At 38.2% G+C, this 19,271-nt stretch overlaps 1 protein-coding gene across 5 annotated transcripts in view; it reads right to left on the bottom strand.

Moving 5' to 3' along the window:
- The window catches only part of ZC2HC1A (zinc finger C2HC-type containing 1A), a 59,972-nt gene that overhangs the window by 10,869 nt on the left and 29,832 nt on the right, over positions 1-19,271 (bottom strand). For 3 of the 5 annotated variants that reach the window (XR_004972559.1, XM_036338750.1, XM_036338748.1), the window contains exons 8-9: positions 11,825-11,941; positions 8,335-8,442 (exon numbers count right to left, since the gene is read on the bottom strand). Coding sequence is in view for 4 of the 5 variants with exons in the window: in XM_036338750.1 (XP_036194643.1) it covers positions 8,335-8,442; positions 11,825-11,941 (225 nt within the window). In the remaining variant the exon portion in view is untranslated. The remainder of the gene's footprint in view (positions 1-8,334; positions 8,443-11,824; positions 11,942-19,271) is intronic. The other 2 variants (XM_036338752.1, XM_036338749.1) reach the window with 2 other exon arrangements.

Raw genomic sequence — 19,271 nt, 5'->3', positions numbered from 1 at the left:
CGACTGATCGTTCCACTGGTCATTCCATCGTTTGGTCGATTTGCATATTAGGCTTTTATTATATAGGATTAGTGAACTCTCAGAAAGAGAAAATTTTTTTAAAAAATTCTATTTACCATTGCAACAAAAAAAATTAAGATACTTAGGAATAAACTTAGCCAAGAAGGTAGAAGACCTGTACTCCAAAAACTACAGGATGATAGAGAAAGATATAAACAAATGGAAAAATATACCATGTTCATGAATGAATAGACTCAGCATCATTAAAATGTCTGTATTACCCAAAGCAATTTACAGATTCAATGCAACCTCTATTAAAATACCAACAGCATATTTCACAGACCTCGAATAAACACTCCAAAAATTTATATGGAACCAAAAAAGACCCCAAATAGTCAAAGCAATCTTGAGAAAGAAGAACAAAGTTGGAGGAATCACAATACCAGATATCAAGTTATACTACAAAGATATTGTGCTCAAAACAGCCTAGTACTGACACAAAAACAGACATATAGATCAGTGGAACAGAACAAAGAATGCAGAAATCGACCAAGCCACTATGCTCAATGAATATTTGATGAAGAAGGCAAGAGCATACTTTGGAGTAGAGACAGTGTCTTTAAGAAATGGTGTAGGGGAAATTGGACAGGTACATGCAAAAAAATGAAACTAGACCATCAACTTACACCATACACAAAAATAAACTTAAAATGGATAAAAAGACTTAAATGTATGACATGAAACCATAAAAGTCCTCGAAGAAACCATAGGCAACAAAATCTCAGACATCTCTCGTAGCACTCTGGAAAACAGCATGGGCTTTTCTTAAAAAACTAAAAATGGAACTCCCATTTCACCTAGTGATCACACTTCTAGGAATATACCCTAAGAAACCCAAAACACTCATCAGAAAGAATATACGTACCCTATGTTCATAGCAACACAACTTACAATAGCTAAGATTTGGAAACAGCCTAAGTGCCCACCAGCATATGAGAGGATAAAAAAAACTTTGGTACATTTACACAATGGAATTCTACACAGCAATAAAAGAGAAAACTCTTACCATCTGCAACAGCATGGATGGACCTGGAGAGTATTATTCAGAGAAAAATAAGTATCACATGATCTCACTCATATGTGGAATCTAATGAACCAAACAAACTGATGATCAAAAATAGACCCAGAGACATAGAAGCATGAACACACTGTTGAACCTTAGAGGGAAGGCAGGAAGGGTGGGTAGGTGGGAAAAGATCAACCAATGAACTTGTATGCATATATACATAACCCATGGACACAGACAATGAAGTGGTAAGGGCCTGGTGGGGAGGACTGGAGCAGGCTGGAATAGGATAATGGGGGGGAAGGAGGAGGACCTATGTAATATTTTCAACAATAAAGATTTAAAAAATAATAACATATATTTTTATTGATTTCAGAGAGGAAGGGAGAGGGAGAGGGAGATAGAAACACCAATGATGAGAGAGAATCATTGATTGGCTGCCTCCTGCATGCCCCACACTGGGGATTGAGCAAGCAACCCAGGCATGTGCCCTGACCGGGAATTGAATCATGACCTCCAGTTTCATAGGTCACCACTCAATCACTGAGCCATGCTGGCATCATAGTCCAGCATTTTTTAATTGGTTGTTTGCCTTCCTGGTGTTGAGTTGTATAAATTTTTTATAAATTTTGAAAATTAACTCCTTATCAGCTGTATCATTGGCAAAAATGTTCACTCATACAGTGGGTTCCCTTTTCTTTTTGTTGATGGTTTCTTTTGCTGTGCAGAAGCTATTTAGTTTGACATAGTCCCATCTATATATATAAAAGCCAAAGTGACTTAACGACTGAACAACCCGTCGACTGGTCGCTATGATGGGCACCAACAACCAGGGGGCACTCAATGCAGGAGCTGCCCCCTGGGGGTCATTGCGCTTCCACAGTGGGAGTGCCGCTCAGCAACCTTACCAAGCAGTGGCGGCAGCAGGTGCAGCAGGGCAGGGATGAGCGGAGCGGCACGGCTCCTCCCTGGCCACCTGCCGCTTCGCGCACTACTTTGGGTAGTATGGACACTTTAATGATGTTTATTCTTCCTATTCCTGAACACAGTATATGATTCCACTTGTTTGTATCTTCCTCTATTTCTTTTTTCAGTACAGGTCTTTTACCTCCTTGGTTAAGTTTATTCCTAGGTATCTTTTTGTTGTTGTTGCAATGGTATATGGAATTGTTTAGTTTCCCTTTCTGAGAGTTCATTATTGATGTATAAAAATGTCATCCATTTGTGGATGTTAATTTTGTATCCTGCTGCTTTGCCAAATTCATTTATTAAACTTAGTAGTTTTTTGGTGGAGTCTTTAAAGTGTTCTATGTACAATATATTTCTATGTATGAATAATGACATAATAATAGTTCCTCCTTTCCGATTTGGATGCCTTTTATTTTTTCTTCTTGTCAGATTGCTATGGCTAGGAATTCCAGTACTATATTGTATAGGAGTAATGAAAATGAACATTCCTGTCTTTTTTCCAGTCTTAAGGGAAATGCTTTTAGTTTCTGCCCATTGAAAATGATGTTGCCCAACCAGCATGCTCAGTGGTTGAGCATCAACCTATGAAACAGGAGGTCACGGTTCAAGTCCCTGGTCAGGGCACATACCCTGGTTGCAGCTCAATCCCCAGTAGGGTATGTGTAGGAGGCAGTCGATCAATGATTCTCTCTCATCATTGATGTTTCTATCTCTCTCTCCCTTTTCTCTCTGAAATCAATAAAAATATATTTTTTTAAAAAAACTTATAAGACATTAAAGAAAATGATGTTGGCTATATGTTTATCATATATGGCCTTTATTATGTTGAGCTATGATCCCTAAATTCCCAATTTACTGAGTTTTTATCATAAATGGGTGCTGAATTTTGTCCAATGCTTTTTCTGTATCTATTGATATGATCATATGACTGTTATCCTTCATTTGTTTATGTCATCTATCACATTGATTGATATGTGAATATTGTACCAGCCATGTATCCCCAGGATAAACCCTACTTGGCCATGATTTATGACCTTTTTAATATACTGCTGGATCCTATTTGCTAATATTTTGTTAAGGGTTTTAGCATCTGTGTTTATCAGGGATATTAGCCTGGTAATTTTTTTTCTTTGTAGTGTCTTTATCTGGTTTAGGAATTAAAATAATGCTGGCATCATAAACAAAAGTTTGGAAGTCTTCCTTCCTCTTGAATTTTTTGGATTAGTTTGAGGAAATAGGTGCTAGTTCTTTGAATGTTTGGTAAAACTTGTCTGTGAAGCCATCCGGTTTAGGACTTTTATTTGCTAGGAGTTTTTTTTTATTGTTACTGCTTCAATTTCATTAGTTGTCTACTTAGGTTTTCTGATCCTTCCTGATTTATAGAAGATTGTATGTTTTGAGGAATTTGTCCATTTTGTCCAGATTGTACAGTTTGTTGGCATATAGTTGTTCATAGTATTTTCTTACAATTCTTTGTATTTCTGTGATGTCAGTAGTTACTTTGCCTCTCTCATTTCTGATTTTATTTATTTGGGTCCTCTCTCATTGTTTCTTGATGAGACTGGCTAAAGACTCACCAATCTTGTTTACCTTTTCAATGAACCAGCACTTGGTTTCATTGGTCTATTTTATTGTAGGATTTTTTTTTTTTTAGTTTATGTATCATTTATTTCTGCTCTAATATTTATTATTTCCTTCCACTTACTCTGGGCTTTTCTTGTTCTTTTTCTAATTATTTTTTTTAATTATAGGGTAAGATTGTTTATGGGAGATGTTTCTTGAGGTAGTCCTGTAATGCTATGAACTTCCCTCTCAGGACTACTTTCCCTGTGTCCCATAGATTTTGAGTTGTTGTATGTTCATTTTCATTTGTTTCCAAGAATTTTTTTATTTCTTCCTTGAACTCATTGGTAACCCATTCATTGTTTAATACCATGCTATTTAGCTTCCATGTGTTTGAATGTTTTTACTATAGTGATTTGTAGTTTCATGCCATTGTGACCCAAGAAGATACTTGATATGATTTCAATCTTCTTGGACTTGATGAGACTTATTTTGTGTCCTATCATGTGGTCTATTTTTGAGAATGTTCCATGTGCACTTGAGAAGAATGAATATTTTGTTGCTTTGTAAATATCAATTAAATCCATCTTATCTAGTGCATAGTTTAAAGTCACTGTTTCGTTATTGATTTTTTGTCTGGAAGATCTCTCCTCTGGGGTGTTAAAGCCCCTTAATATGACTGAATTGCTATCAATCTCTCCTAAGAGTCCTTCAAGAGGTTTTTTTAATGTATTTAGGTGCTCCTATATTGGGTGTATATATGTTTATAAGGGTTATATCCTGTTGTTGGACTGTATTATGTAGTTTCCTTTAGTATTATGTAGTGCCTTTCACTGTCTCTCAATATAGCCTTTATTTTAAAGTCTATCATCCTATATAATAAAAACATAGTATGCAAATTGTCCCTTCGACCAGGAGGTCATCTGGGAGTTTGACCAAGGGGCGGGGCTTGCCGGGGGAATGGGGGGAGGCCCCAGCTGGTGGTGGCGGTGGCAGCAGGCGAAGGCAGCAGGGAAAGGGAGGGAGTACCCGGCCAGCCACCAGCAGCCGCTAGGGACCCTACCAGTGCACTGTTTTCATGCACTGGGCCTCTAGTGTTAGATATATAAGTATTGCTACCCCAGCTTTTTTTTTTCTTTAATTTCCATTTGCATAAAAAGTTTTTCATCCCTTCACTTTCATTCTGTGTAACTCTTTTGTTCTGAGGTGGGTCTCTTGTAGACAGTATATCTATAGGTCATGTTTTATCAATTCAGCCACCCTATGTCTTTTGGAGTACTTAACCTATTTACATTTATGGTTATTATCAATAGCTACTTATTTATTGACATTTTTATTCCTCATGCCTATGTACCGCTCTCTATCCCCACCCCTTTCCCTCCAGACCTTCTCCTCTATCCCCTCCTCCTCCTTCTTCCAGCAATCCCTTTAACAATTCTTGAAATGCTGGTTTGGTGGTAATAAATTTTAGCTTTTTTTGGGGGGGTGCGGGGGAGGCGAGGGAGGAGATTAGGAAGATCTTTATTTCACCTTTAATTTTGAATGATAGCCATTGTGGATAGAGTAGTTTTGGTTTCAGATCCTTGCTTCTCATTACCTTGAATACCTTATGACATTCCTTTCTCACATATAGTATTTCTGTTGAGAAATCAGCTGACAACCTAATGTAAAGTCCTTATAGATAACTATCTCTTGCTGCCCTTAAGATTTCTCTCTTTGTCTTAACGTTTGCCATTTTAATTATGATGTGTCTTGTTGTGGTCTCTGTGTGCTTTGGAACCTGTGTGGCTTTTACCTTCACCAGGTTCCACTAGTTTTCTGTAATTATTTCTTCTATCCCTTGCTCACTTTCTTTACTCTCTCTGGTTACCCTAAGATGCGAGTGCTACATTTCATGTTGTCTTAAAGTTCCCATAAACTATCCTTGTGCATTTTAATTATTTTTTTCTTTTTGCTGCTGATTGTTTTTCCTACCTTGTCTTCTAATTCACTGATTTAATCCTCCAAGTCCTTCAATTTATTGTTTATTCTTTCCAGTGTATTTTTATTTCAGCTATGTCATTCTTCATTTCCAACTGGTTGTTTTTCATGGTTTCTATGTCCTTTTCCATGTCGTTGAGTATTCTTAAAACCATTACTTTGAACTCTAATAAATTGCTTGCCTCCATTTCATTTAGCTCTTTTCCTGGAGATTCCTACTATTCTTTCGTTTGGGGCCTGTTTCTTTGTTTCACCATTTTTGCTGTTTCTTTGTGTTTGTTTCCATGCATTAAAGACTACTGCTATGATTCACAGTTCTGGTGGGATTTTGCTCTGATGCTGTCCAAATCCGGCCTCTTGGTGTTCCAGTCCAGGGCCTCCCAGAAGGTTCTGCAGTGCAAGTTAATGCCAGTCGCTGTCCCTTCCTGGCCCTCAGCAATCTGGTTGAAGCCTGGCAGGACGGAGCCCCCAGTAGTCCCATGGGCGGAGGCTCCATAGCCCAGAGGCTGGGTCTGCCTCTGGTGTCACACCTTGAATGTCTCTGTTCACAGCTGCTCTCCCTTCCCCCATAGAACTGGGGTCTGTGGGGTAACCTGGACCTGGCCAGGGTGGTTTAAACACACTTGCATTGGGGTTGGTGCCCACAGTCTGTAGGGTAGGGCAGATACTTCCTCTCCTTCCAAGGACTGCACTGGCTGAACTCACCCGGGAGACAGGGTCACAATACCTCATCTATGCCTGGCTCCCTGGCACCCCCTCCCCGCCACACCAAGCAGGAGGGCATAGAATAAAATCAACCCAGCTCAGCACTCCAATCTTTCAGCACATCCAGCCCCCACTGGTTGGGGATTCCACCCATTTTCCTACCAGGCCAAATGTCCAAGTCCTCTGTGCCATCAGACATAGCCATAGCCATAGAGGTGCAGAACCAGGATCGGGAACACCCAGCTGTTTTGCAGGTGGGGGGAGGATGACTGCCTGTCTGCTCGAGTTGGGCTAGATCTATGCTCTTTCCCACACCACTGTCCAGCCCGCTTCTGGCTCTCTCCCCAAAGTTCTTTCAGAGAATAAAGGGCTCCTCAAATTCACTTCTGGGTGTACCAATCAGACCCCTCTGCTGGCCCTGGTCTTTGCCACATGGCCCTTCCCACAGACACAGATCTAAGTGGACTTCCCAGGCTGGTATCATAACAAAGAAATCACTCTTTGTCTGGGATGGTGCGGTCTGAAATTCCCAGGTAGACTGAATCCCCAATGATTCCCACTGCCTGATGCTACACAGGCTCCCCTTCCCTTCTCTGTTGCTCTGGATTGAGGAATCTCTTCCTGGGGCTGAGACCTCACACTCCCAGGGGCTGGAGGCTCCAAAGCTACACTTTTCCTCAGGCTTCCCTGCCATGCAGGTGCACAAGTTGGCTCACCCTCTATGTGTCTCCTGTCCTTTCTTCACATTCCCTGCCTACAATACTTCAGATCATCTACACTTCAGCTGATTTTCAAGCTGAACACTCTGCAGTTTATCCACAAATCCATTGTGGAGTTTGGAACAAGTGGATGAAGCTTCCAGCTACTCTGCAGCATCTGAGAATCCTGATCTCTTTTAGTAAATATTGAAATTTTAAATGTTTTCTTTTGCATTGTATTTGTCCCAAGATAATGTCTTTGAATCTATCCTCTAATTCACTCCTCTCTTCCTTCGCTGTGACTTATCTACAATTTAAACCATTTTTGAGTCTAATTTTTTTCCTCATGTTGAGTTCTATTTAGTTCTTCTGCATAGATGTTCAGTATGTGACAGTATATTGTCATTGTTAATGATTCCAATGCCCTCTCTTCTTTTTTTTTAAATTTTGTTTTATTGCTTAAAAATTACAAAGAGTAGTACATATTTACATACTTTAAGCAGACTTATTTTATAAGTCAATGGTTGATGATTTCAATATTTTAAGTAATAGGTACTTATACTTATTAATTTTTTCCTCACTGATGCCTGATTGCTAGTTTGTACAATTTGGAATTTCTCTGTATGTCTTGTAAGTCAGAACTGTGTGCTTATGTTTGTTTACCTGTGAGAACCAGAAAGCCTGGGTAAAAAGCATTTCATACCAGATAATTTGCCTTTGCTTTCACAGGCTCTGAGCTACTAACCAAACTAAGTTATTTTTCTAGTTAAGAATTTCTTAGAACTTCCTTATATTTTTGTCCCTGTTTTTGTGAGAGCTAAGTACCTTCTTCTTATGGTACCTTTATGTACCTTGCCTTAAAATTGTTTGGAATAAGTTGGGATGTCTATAAAAAAAATATCTATAATTGAGACAAAGAAAATATCTATAATTGGGAGATTAGAAAGGGAAGTAGATGAATAATCACAACCTCAGCGGAGGAGTTTAAATGTATTAAAATGCTGCTGAAAATTACAACAGCAGTGGTTTAGAGTCTATTATTCACTCTGTGGAGGTAAAAATAACCATGTTGCAGTTAAAAACGAAGGCATGAAAAACACAAATTAATCCAGTGGAACCAAACAAACTATTCTTCAACATTTATAACAATAATTCTAACTACAAAGTATAGGTCAATATTATTTATGTCCAAACTATTTCTTTAGCATACAAACTAAAAGCCAGATTAAATAAAAAACAAAGGAAAAAAATCAGATTTTCTATCAAAGCCTGGTACATTTTTGTATATGGTCCTTGGAAAACTACACATTTCATTTTTTATTCTGGTTATTAAAATACCAGGGCTAAACATACCTGGCTATGTAACTCTCACCATATGTTTTTCTCTTGCTTGTAAGGACACCTGAGGCAGGATTTCGTGCCAAACTAGGTGGTGTGGAATTTCGAGGTTTGATGTTAGCGCTAGAAAGGGAAAAAGGTGGCAATGAAAAAGTATTGAATAATAATCATTTACTTCTCAAACTGCTATTTGCATGATTAGAAAAATAATCAGAAACTGTAGACAGATTAAGTCAAAAGATTAAAATTCAAATAATTATTTTTAAATGGAAAACAATAGTAGTTAAAACTAAAGATAAGCCAACGCATTTTGCATTTACTAACATTCTCTTGATGGTATATAAAATCAATGAAAATATGTATATATGCTTTACATGAAATGTTTAAGTTAATCATTCTGAAAATCTTCAAGCTATCTACAGTTTAATATCGACAGTTCCCTCAAAATAAAGATGTGGTTTGTTAAATGCCTACAAATAATTTTTAAATAATATGTTAAGCATATGAGATGTGATAAAAAAAAAAAAACCACAGCTAAACACTTTAAACATTAGCTAGCTATTTTAAAAAGTAATATTCAATATATGAAAATCTGTTGTGAGGAATATCAACTCAAATAAATGGGTTAATACAATTTTCCCTTTAAAAACTTAATTTCACTAACTACACAGTCTGGGCTATCACTGTCAGTAGTGGAAAAGTTTTGGTGAGGACATCCCTGATTCCCTTTCTGAGACTTCAGGAATCCAAGGAAAATAAGGTGGTCGTATGACAGTTAATGGTGAAAGGACAGGTTCTGAGATGCAGATGAATCTGCATTCAAATCCCAACTGCTATAACCAACTCTGTTAAGGTGGTCAACCTCTCGGAGACCAAAATCCCTAATTTATAAAATGGGACCATCCTCACTTATAGGATGTTCCATGATTTAAATTGCGATTCATATGAGCATTTAGCAATGCTGCTGCTGATAATACTATTATTATTACTATGGCTATTGCTGCTACTACAAATTCACATTTATGCAATGATGCGTACTATACTTGGTATTGTCATATTTCTAATTATCTTCTTATAAATAAGCTTATTTATATATACCTTACATATAAACTTATTTAATCCTCAGAATACCCCTATGACATAGGTAGAATTAATAACTGCACTTTACAAATGTGACAACTGAGCAAAGAGTGGCTAAGTAACTTACCAAAGTGGCACGGCCAAGTGCATTGCTGAAGTAGCGGCTAGATGTTCAGTAAAGTATTAGTTTCTGTCCCCTCTTTAGAGATTTACTCGAATCTTTTCATTTCAGAGATAAGCAATGTTGTGATTTATAAACAAGCAAAATGCTTTCCAAATTTCCTTTACATAGAAAGTTCTTAAACTTTGGCTAAAATTCTTCTTTGTCTACTTATACAATAAAGTTGAATAGAATTTCCTAAAATTTCAAATGGCTACCATGAAAACAATGTAGGTAACACATCTACTATTTCTCAAATAACACTATATGCTAAGTATGATACATATGTAACTTTAATATTCACAAAAATCTCCAAAGATATTATTCCCATTTTAAAATTAAAGAAACTCACAGAGAGATTAAATAATTTGCACAATGATTACATGATTAACTTGAATTTAGGTTTTACAAGCCTTATATTTAATATGCAATGCTATCATTCAGGGAGAGGCTGCTTTGAATAGTAGTTACTTTAAATTATTCCTAAACTTCAACAAAAATCATCTTTCACCTTGGTATGTAGATGACATCAAATGGCCCTCAAATAGTCGCTGCAAGCCCATCTATGAGGTGTATTCTACTCTGCAATTATTAGATAGTCCCTCTAAGGATGTTGCAGAACTGCTATTGTGACTTTTTAGGAATTTAATTTCTAAAAAATAATTGCCAACAAATGGCAATTCCTCCAGTTGAAAGTCATAAGAGAAACAGAAAGGACTCATTTTTTATATTTTGGCTCTAGAAATAAGTCTTGTTAGAAATCCTATCACTTCCATATAATGTATGCATAAGATATACAGGTAATACAAATATAACCATGTGCGCACGCGCGCGCACACACACACACACACACACACACACACAATTTCACCATATCAATAATTTACAGTTGTTTAAATAATTAGGAAAAAATAAGATTATTAATAATAGCCACAATATTAATGCCGATCATGTATTTTGGTAACATCTTCTAAAAGGCAGAATCTGAATGTTAGGAACCATTCTTAGATTCTGGGAAGAACTATCTTGATCAGCACTTGACATGTTGCCCAGCCTCACATGGTCAAATCTGCCCACTATATACAGTTCCAGCAGTTATGACAGAAGGTTTAATTTTGGAATTCACTTAATCTAGCTTACTGCTAGTCAGTGTTTCTTTCAGATCTGCTTCAGACAGCAGCAGTACAAAGAAAACTGGCTTAGGGCACAGATTCTTCCTTCTAGGATTTATCATTAACTGCTTAAAAATAACTCAGGGCTGCTGGCTGCTAATATCTTCAAGACATGCTCCATCTTTATTTAATTGTATATCTAAACTTACTACTTTTCATACATGGTAAGAGAATATAAGATAGTAGACCTTGGTTTAAAAGTTACCTAAGTGAACTCTAATAACGCATTTTTCACCTTTAATAAGTAACTTAATTTATTACGCCCTAATTTCATAATGTTAAAATGAATGGGCTAGACCTGTATTGGAGCCCACACTAGTAACCCTTGAAGTCTCACATGAAAGAGTTCCAAAGTGGCTTTCACATCCTTTTCCTGTTTTACGTGGAATTTATAACCATCTAACAAAAAGACTGAGGTCCCTACAGGAAATGTTTTCTAAAATCGTTTTTTCGGGCCTTAGCTGGTTTGGCTCAGTGGATAGAGCATCTGTCTGTGGACTGAAGGGTCCTGGGTTCGATTTCAGTCAAGGGCACATGCCTGGTTGCAGGTTCGATCCCCAGTAGAGGGCGTGCAGGAGGCAGCTCATCAATGATTCTCTCTCACCATTGATGTTTCTATCTCTCTCTCCCTCTCCATTCCTCTCTGAAATCAAGAAAAATATATTTTAAAAATAAAATAATAGAATTGTTTTTTCTGCCTTTTTATAACAATTCATCATCTACTTAACTAAAAGATAATCTCGTAATATATTATATACATGGCATAATATTCCCTATATTCTTCTTTTCAAAAATATTACTCCTACAAAAAAAAATAACAATTATTGAAGGTGACTGCTTTTTCAACCTCTAAAAATTAAAATTGAATGGAATAAAATGTATGCTCTAAAAACAGCTTTAGAACAATAGAAATGTTCACCAAAAATCAAGTCGTTTTAAGTCCTAAAAGATTATTTAGCACTTTGTGGCTTAAAAATCATTAAAGTAAGATTTTTTCAAAGTATAGGTATGTACAAGTTTATAGTATTCAGTATATAAAGCTTTTAAGGAAATATCTGAAATAGATTAACCAAACTGAGTTACAAATACTTACTTGTAAATGGGTAATAACTCATGTCTTTTGATGGCACTGTCTGATTTTGTGTCACTGCCATACAACCTTTGCACATGTCTTCCAGTTCGAAGTGGAGGGCCTAACTTGTCCATTTTACTATTAAAATATATAAAGGTGTACCCATAAGGAGATTGCTATGTTTGTTTCTTTATATAAATTTTTTTAAAGGCATTATTCTGGTTCATCAGAAATCCAACCCCCAAGCTCTTAGTTATCTGACTGCCAGGTAAGGATTAATGTGACGTCGTCAGATAGACCGCACAATGTCCATTAGTAGATATAAAAATTCTGACCATGCAGGTCAGTCACCTTGCCAGTTTTGATGACTAGACAAAGAAATGCCACATTGGTGCACAGCAGGGCAATGAAATGAATGAAGACGCTTAAGACAACAACTGTTTCAAGTAAAATTTGTGAAGTTAGATGGGAACTGAAAGTTATTACTCTAATAAATAAGACAGATCTGATGCTTATTCTTATGAAGCTCCCAAATAACCTCACTTTTTACCTTCCCTAAATTCATAGAACCTTTCTCTTATTTTCTTCTTTATGATTTTATCATTTCCCCTGCATTTAAAAATTACAAATATAAACTAAGGAATCAAATAAATATGCATATCTTTATCCAATTTGACTTTCTAACAAAGAATGACTATTTTAGAAATTTAGCCAGAGAAAAGTAAAAATGGTCCTATGTGAAAACAGTGAGTAGCAATTGAAAAATCACATGTGAAAACGTGAAGTGGCCTGGGCAACGTGGCTCTGTGATTGAGCGTTGACCTATGACCCGAGAGGTCACAGATCAATCCCCAGTAGGAGGCGGTCAATCAATGACTGTCTCTCATCAATGATGTTTCTATCTCTCTCTTCCTTTCTTAAATAAATATATATATTTTTAAAAGGAAGAAAGTAGCCACGCCAGAAGTGTAAAGGATCCCCATCTAGGGGGCAGTAGAGGAATTGCTGGTTTGTAAATATTTCATTGTTTTACATCAACCAAATAACCAAATCATGTACTATCACCAACCAATATGCATCATCGTAGGGAACAGGGGAAATTAAATTAAATTATGAAATTAGGAGAACTACCTTAAAAGCCCACTGAATAACACCTCACTGCTTATTAACTTTAAAAGTATACTCTTTTTAAGGAATGCTTATTTGCTCATTCATTCTTCCATATATTCACTGACAGTACAAATCCTGAGCACCTATATGTGTCAGGCACTGTGCTACATTCTGGGGATATCATGGTAAGTAAGAGAGATCTGATGCTTGTTCTTATGGAGTTTCATGTCTCAAAAAAAGAATCTCTTCATTTTTCTAGATTATAAGGGTCTCTAAGGAGGGACAGATTTCATCCATTTTTATGTTCTTTTACTATCCTGTACATAGCAGGCATTTTGTTGTAAAGGTTGATATTAATACTCTGCAGGTGGTGATGTTTACATTACTTAAAACATTTTAAAGTCTTTTTTTTAAATGCCTTCATTAAATATATATTAAACAAAATTTCTAAAATATCAGAGATTAATTTTGAAGGTTAATTTTATTTGTGAAAGATAATTGGAAAAGTTACCTATTTGGAATTTAAACTAACAAATCAGAATTTTCTTTGAATTGTTTAGCAATGATCAAAACATTAGTGTTCCAACTGTTATTTTAACAAACTGTATCTGAATTTAGAATAAGGAATGAAAGATTTTATTTTCTTTCTCAGAATAAATTTAATAAAAATTAAAATGTAGAAAAATTTAAATTGCATTTTTAAGTCAGATTCCTTTAATATAAGAACTACTCAGATCTTACATATGATACAACAAGTTCATTTTCAGAAAGGAGATGTATAAAATCTAATACAAATCTAGAGGTAATTAATGGAAATATTCCATATATTCCATATATAAGATGACTGCCAGTATTTTAAGAGCGATCATTTAGATTGAAGTCTTTCAATTCCTTTTGATAATATCACCACTTTTGCACATATAAGATGACTGCCTAATAGAAATGCAGGTTCTGATGATGATTTATCATGCCATATACCTGTTTTAAATTCAAGTCAATTGATTTATTTATCTACCTATACAAATATATATATGTATATGTATGTATATACATAAACACACACAATTAAAATGTTACTTAGGCTAAATGTAAGTAAATATTAGTCTTAAATGAAAAATCATGTAAACTTACATTCTGCTATTATTTGCTACTTTTCACTATGTTCATATCAAGATATAACCAGACAAAAACTAAATTTATAAATTTCAATAATATAATCAAAATATTACCTATATAAAAATGTATACATATAAATATGTTATATGTAATTTACATTTACATATATTATTGTAAATATCTATAATAAAAGCGTAAAATGCTAATTAGACCGGATGTCCTTCCGGACAACCTTTCAGATGAAGCCGGAACTGCGAGGGAAGCCCAGGTCCCAGGTCCCGGGTGCCAGAGGGAAGCTGGTACCAGCAGCCAGGGGAAGGAAGGCCTACTCTTATACAAATTTCATGCATCAGGCCTCTAGTATACATATAAAATCTTATTTATACATATATTTTAAAACACTATGTAATAAAAGTCAATATTGGAGTAATTAATAAATTTTTTAAATATTAGTTTATAAAAGACTTTCAAATACTTAAATCTTTCCCTAAAGTACCCAGACCTAGGATATAACAGACATTTCTCATGTGCCATCTTCATATTTATTTTGGTGTAAACACTTCCGTACTCCTATCCCCTTTTCTATCAAACCTCCTATTTCTGTGCCTCTACCTCCAGTAGCACTGGAGTTTGTCAAAGTAACAACAAGATAAAGGGAATTTGAAAAGAAATAGAAATCTTTGCAAAAGCGATGATATTATCAAAAGGAATTTAAAGACTTCAAACCAACTGATCGCTCTTTGGTGGAAGTTTTCTCTGTCTTTCTTGATCTTGCAAACCATCAGTTAAGGCAGCGAATAACATGAGTATAGAAACCAGGAAGTCTGTATCTAGTACATGTTTTTCCTTGACCTCAAGGGCCTTAGATGTTTCAAGTTATGAAAAAAATACCTTTGCTGATTTTCATATTGAATTTATACATTATCTATTTCTGAGGTTACTTTGAGAATTAATAAATGTTGGGAAAATACAATGACAAATCTACTTTATGGTGTATTTTTTAATTATTTACAAAGTTTGAGGAATATAATTTCAATCATCTGCTAGTACCCCATTATGGAACTAACAATCTAAATGTTTTTAGAGTGCTTCAATGCCATTTTTGTTTAAAGGCTCCAATTCAGTAATGGCAATTATTTTACAGTCAAAGTCCACAAGAAATTAAGGCAGGAATAAACAAATCCATTCTGCAGTAAAAGCAGTCTTGCTGCTGCTAAGGAAAACAAAGGAGGATTTTGAAGCCAACGAAGCACTCCCACATAGCAGGCATTTTGTCAATTTGATCATGAAACTTAACATAATCTCATATGACATGTCCTTAAATTGGCATCTAGATTTAGTCAGAGTCAATATGAAAGTATATTTTCAATCCATCATTGTTCTTCCTATTCAACCATCAAAAAGTGTTGGATTAATAAAAGTTAAAAAACAGTTTGGTGTTTGATATATAGAATCCTAATCTATAGCCAAAGTTCCTGGAGAGCCCAAATGACTTAAAAAAATAACAGTTCCATCTTTGGGTGTAAATGAAGAATACTTAAAAACACCTACCTTCAAATTATAAGTATCTAATGTCTACAATCATTTACTTATTCTAACCTTCAAATTATAAATACCTAATGCTACAATCATTGACTTATTCTAAACAGTGGTCGGCAAACTGTGGCTCACGAGCCACATGCGGCTCTTTGGCCCTTTGAGTGTGGCTCTTCCACAAAATACCGACTTCTGCGCATGGGCCACGAAGTTTCAATCGCACTGTACATGCGCGCCTGCATGTGGTATTTTGTGGAAGAGCCACACTCAAGGGGCCAAAGAGCCGCATGTGGCTCGCGAGCCGCAGTTTGCCGACGACTGTTCTAAGACAAGGAGTGGCTAACTTTCCCTGAAAAGGGTCAGACAGTCAATAGGTTAGGTTTTGCGGGTTAGACTGTCTCTGCCACAAATGCTCCACTGTGCCACCAGAGCAGGAAGGCAGCCACAGGCAATGCAAAAGGTACTTAAAAACTAGACATTTACTTCTTACTATTGTCAATATAAAGTATGAAAATCCAAATTCAATTTTTGTATTAAGAAATGTTCCTTACATGCATTCTTTGTTTCAGGGTAAACTGCTGTTTTTCATAGCAACAGAACAGAAGTAAAGCTTTGAAATTTGATATTTTAGCTACTGAAAATTATCAGATAAACATCTACTTAAGCTGGTAACTAACCATTAAGAAAACACAATTCTCCACGGCAAGACTGTGAACTCTGTGACAGAATTCAAATGTGGCAATATTTATTTAAAAGCTCTGCATTTCATAATACTTCTCAAATTTCTAAAAATTAAAGATAGTCATCTTCTAGATTAGGGAAAAATTTCCTTTGGGTGTATGCTTTGCTTAAAAAAAACTGTTAAAATTGGTTGACTCAAAGGTTGTCGAGAAGTTAATTAGAAAACAAAGAATTTGTCTGTGGTTTGATTCCAATATATGCTAAATATTACAGATCATTGGTATGCATAAAAAGCTGAACAGAACAAACTTTGTGTATATATGTAGGCTTAAAATAATTCCAAGTCACTGAAACTATTTTACTAACCTCAAAAGATGCCCAATTTCTAGACCATTTCAGTTAACCAGGTGTCTTAATTCCTTTAACTCTGTCCTGAATCACCTCTGTAACTGGTAATAATAGTTGCCATACAAACTTCATGTATGTATTTCATCTATACTGGCACCATGATTCTGTGATGTGCCAACAGGTTGACAAATGAGGGATCTAATTTATGAATTCATTACTTTTTTTTATTTACTTGTCAAAACTTTATTGTGTGCCTATATGCCAGGCATTATACAATACTTTGTAGTTATAACTGCAAGCAATGCACACACACAGAGCTTTGTGATCACAGAGGTTATAATCTAGCACAAACAGATCGTTACCTCAGTAATCCTAAAAAAGGAATGAAGCCTGCCACTAAACAGCAGCCATGAATGGTTCTGTGTAATATATGTAATACGGTTATGTTCCAGTTAATATAGTAATATATTAGCCAGAAGCAAACACCACCGCTTTCTTCCCCGTATCTAAAAGCACTCCTGTAATATGTAAGTATCCTATCTATAAAAGAGAAACATGGTAATTGGCATATGACCACTACCCTTCCCATTGGCAAATCAGGGCGATATGCAAATTAACTGCCAGCCAAGATGGCGGCCGGCAGCCAGGCAGCTTGTAACTAACATGAGGCTTGCTTGCTTCAGTGACGGAGGACTCCAACGTTCCCCGCCTACGTTGCTGGCCTCTGAGCTTGCAGTTTAAGAAACATTGTAACAAATATAGAAGCTAAACAAAACCCCAGAAACCTGCTTTCAGCAAGCCCGGGATCTCAGAGCTGGAGTTATACATTGTTTCGATTATAGAACCGAAGCAAACCAGATACCTTCTTTCAGCAGCAGAAGCCTCAGAGCTGGAGCCAGAGCCAATGCTGGCCCAGAATAAAAAGAAAAAAAGGAGCAGTTGGGAGCTTCAGTCGGCCTGAAAACAGCCCTCAGCCCCTCACCCAGACTGGCCAGGCACCCCAGTGGGGACCCCCACTCTGAAGGGTGTGTGACCAGCTGCAAACAGCCATCATCCCCTCACACAGACTGGCCAGGGACCCCAGTGGGGACCCCCACTCTGAAGGGTGTGTGACCAGCTGCAAACAGCCCTCAGCCCCTCACCCAGACTGGCCAGGCACCCCAGTGGGGACCCCCACTCTGAAAGGTGTGTGACCAGCTGCAAACAGCCATCATCCCCTCACCCAGGCTGGCCAGGCACCCCAGTGGGGACCTCGACCCTGAAGGGTGTAAGACCAGCTGCAAACAGCCATCATCCCCTCACCCAGGCTGGCCAGGCACCCCAGTGGGGACCCTCACCCTGATCCAGGACACCCGTCAGGGCAAACCAGCCAGCCCCTACCCGTGCACCAGGCCTCTATCCTACATAGTAAAAGGGTAATATGCCTCCCAGCACCAGGATCAGCGGAGCAGAGAAGGCCTACCGGCACCAGGATCAGCGTGATAGGGGGCAGCGCCCAAACCCTCTGACCGCCCTGCGGCTCTGTGTGTGACAGGGGGCGGGCCACAACCTCCCTATCCACCCTGCTCTGTTACAGTGGAAGGTGCCCCAACCCCCTAATCAGCCCTGCTCTGTGCCTGATAGGGGGGAGCTCCTCAACCCCCTGATCGCCCTACAGTTCTGTGTGTGACAGGGTGCGGCGCCCCAACCCCCTGATCAGCCCTGCTCTGTGTGTGACAGGGTGCAGCTCCCCAACCCCCCCCCCCCCCACGGGCCCTGCTCTGTGTGTGATGGGGTAGAGTCATAACCTGCCCATCAGCCCTGCCCTGAGTGTGACAGTGGCGGCGTCCCAACCCCCTGATCGGCCCTGCTCTGTGGGTGATAGAGGGCAGCACCCCAACCCCCTGATCCGCCCTGCTCTGTGTGTGACAGGGGGTGGTGCCCCAATTCCCCCATCGGCCCTACTCTGTGAGTGACGGGGGGAGCTCCTCAACCCCCTGATTGGCCCTGCTCTGTGCGTGACAGGGGGAGCTCCCCAACCCCCTGATTGGCCCTGCTCTGTGCGTGACAGGGGGTGGCGCCGCAACCTCCCCATCGACCCTGCCTTAAATGTGACAGGGGGCGGTGCCCCAACCCCCCAATCGGCCCTACCCTGAGCGTGACTGAGGGTGGCATCGCAACCTCCCAATCCACCCTGCTCTGTGCATGACAGGGGGCGGTGCCCCAACTCCCCAATCGGCCCTGCTCTGAGCCCGACCAGGGGCTGCACCTAGGGATTGGGCCTGCCCTCTGCCACCCGGGAGCAGGCCTAAGCCAGCAGGTCGTTATCTCCTGAGGGGTCCCAGACTGCGAGAGGGCACAGGCCGGGCTGAGGGACCCCCACTCCCCCCCGAGTGCAAAAATTTTTGTGCACCGGGCCTCTAGTCATATATAAATGGACAAATGGAATTTGAATAGTTATGTTTGACAGTTTTATATGATGTGAGAGAACCAGAATTATTAACTCTTCATCATATTGTAAGCAGTACATAACATAAAATGTGTGCTCACAATCTTTGCTTGTTAGTAAAAATGTTTTCTCCAAGGGATGATGTAAATGTTGATCAGACTTTCTTAGGTCAGTTGTCATGATCTAAGCCGAGCCACAGATGAGGTCCGAGTGAGACAGAAAGGAGAGAGGCACAAAGTCAAAGTCATA

This window comes from Myotis myotis, unplaced genomic scaffold, assembly GCF_014108235.1.
Source record: "Myotis myotis isolate mMyoMyo1 unplaced genomic scaffold, mMyoMyo1.p scaffold_m19_p_16, whole genome shotgun sequence".
Lineage (NCBI taxonomy): Eukaryota > Metazoa > Chordata > Mammalia > Chiroptera > Vespertilionidae > Myotis > Myotis myotis.
This window is presented reverse-complemented; position numbering and strand designations above follow the sequence as displayed.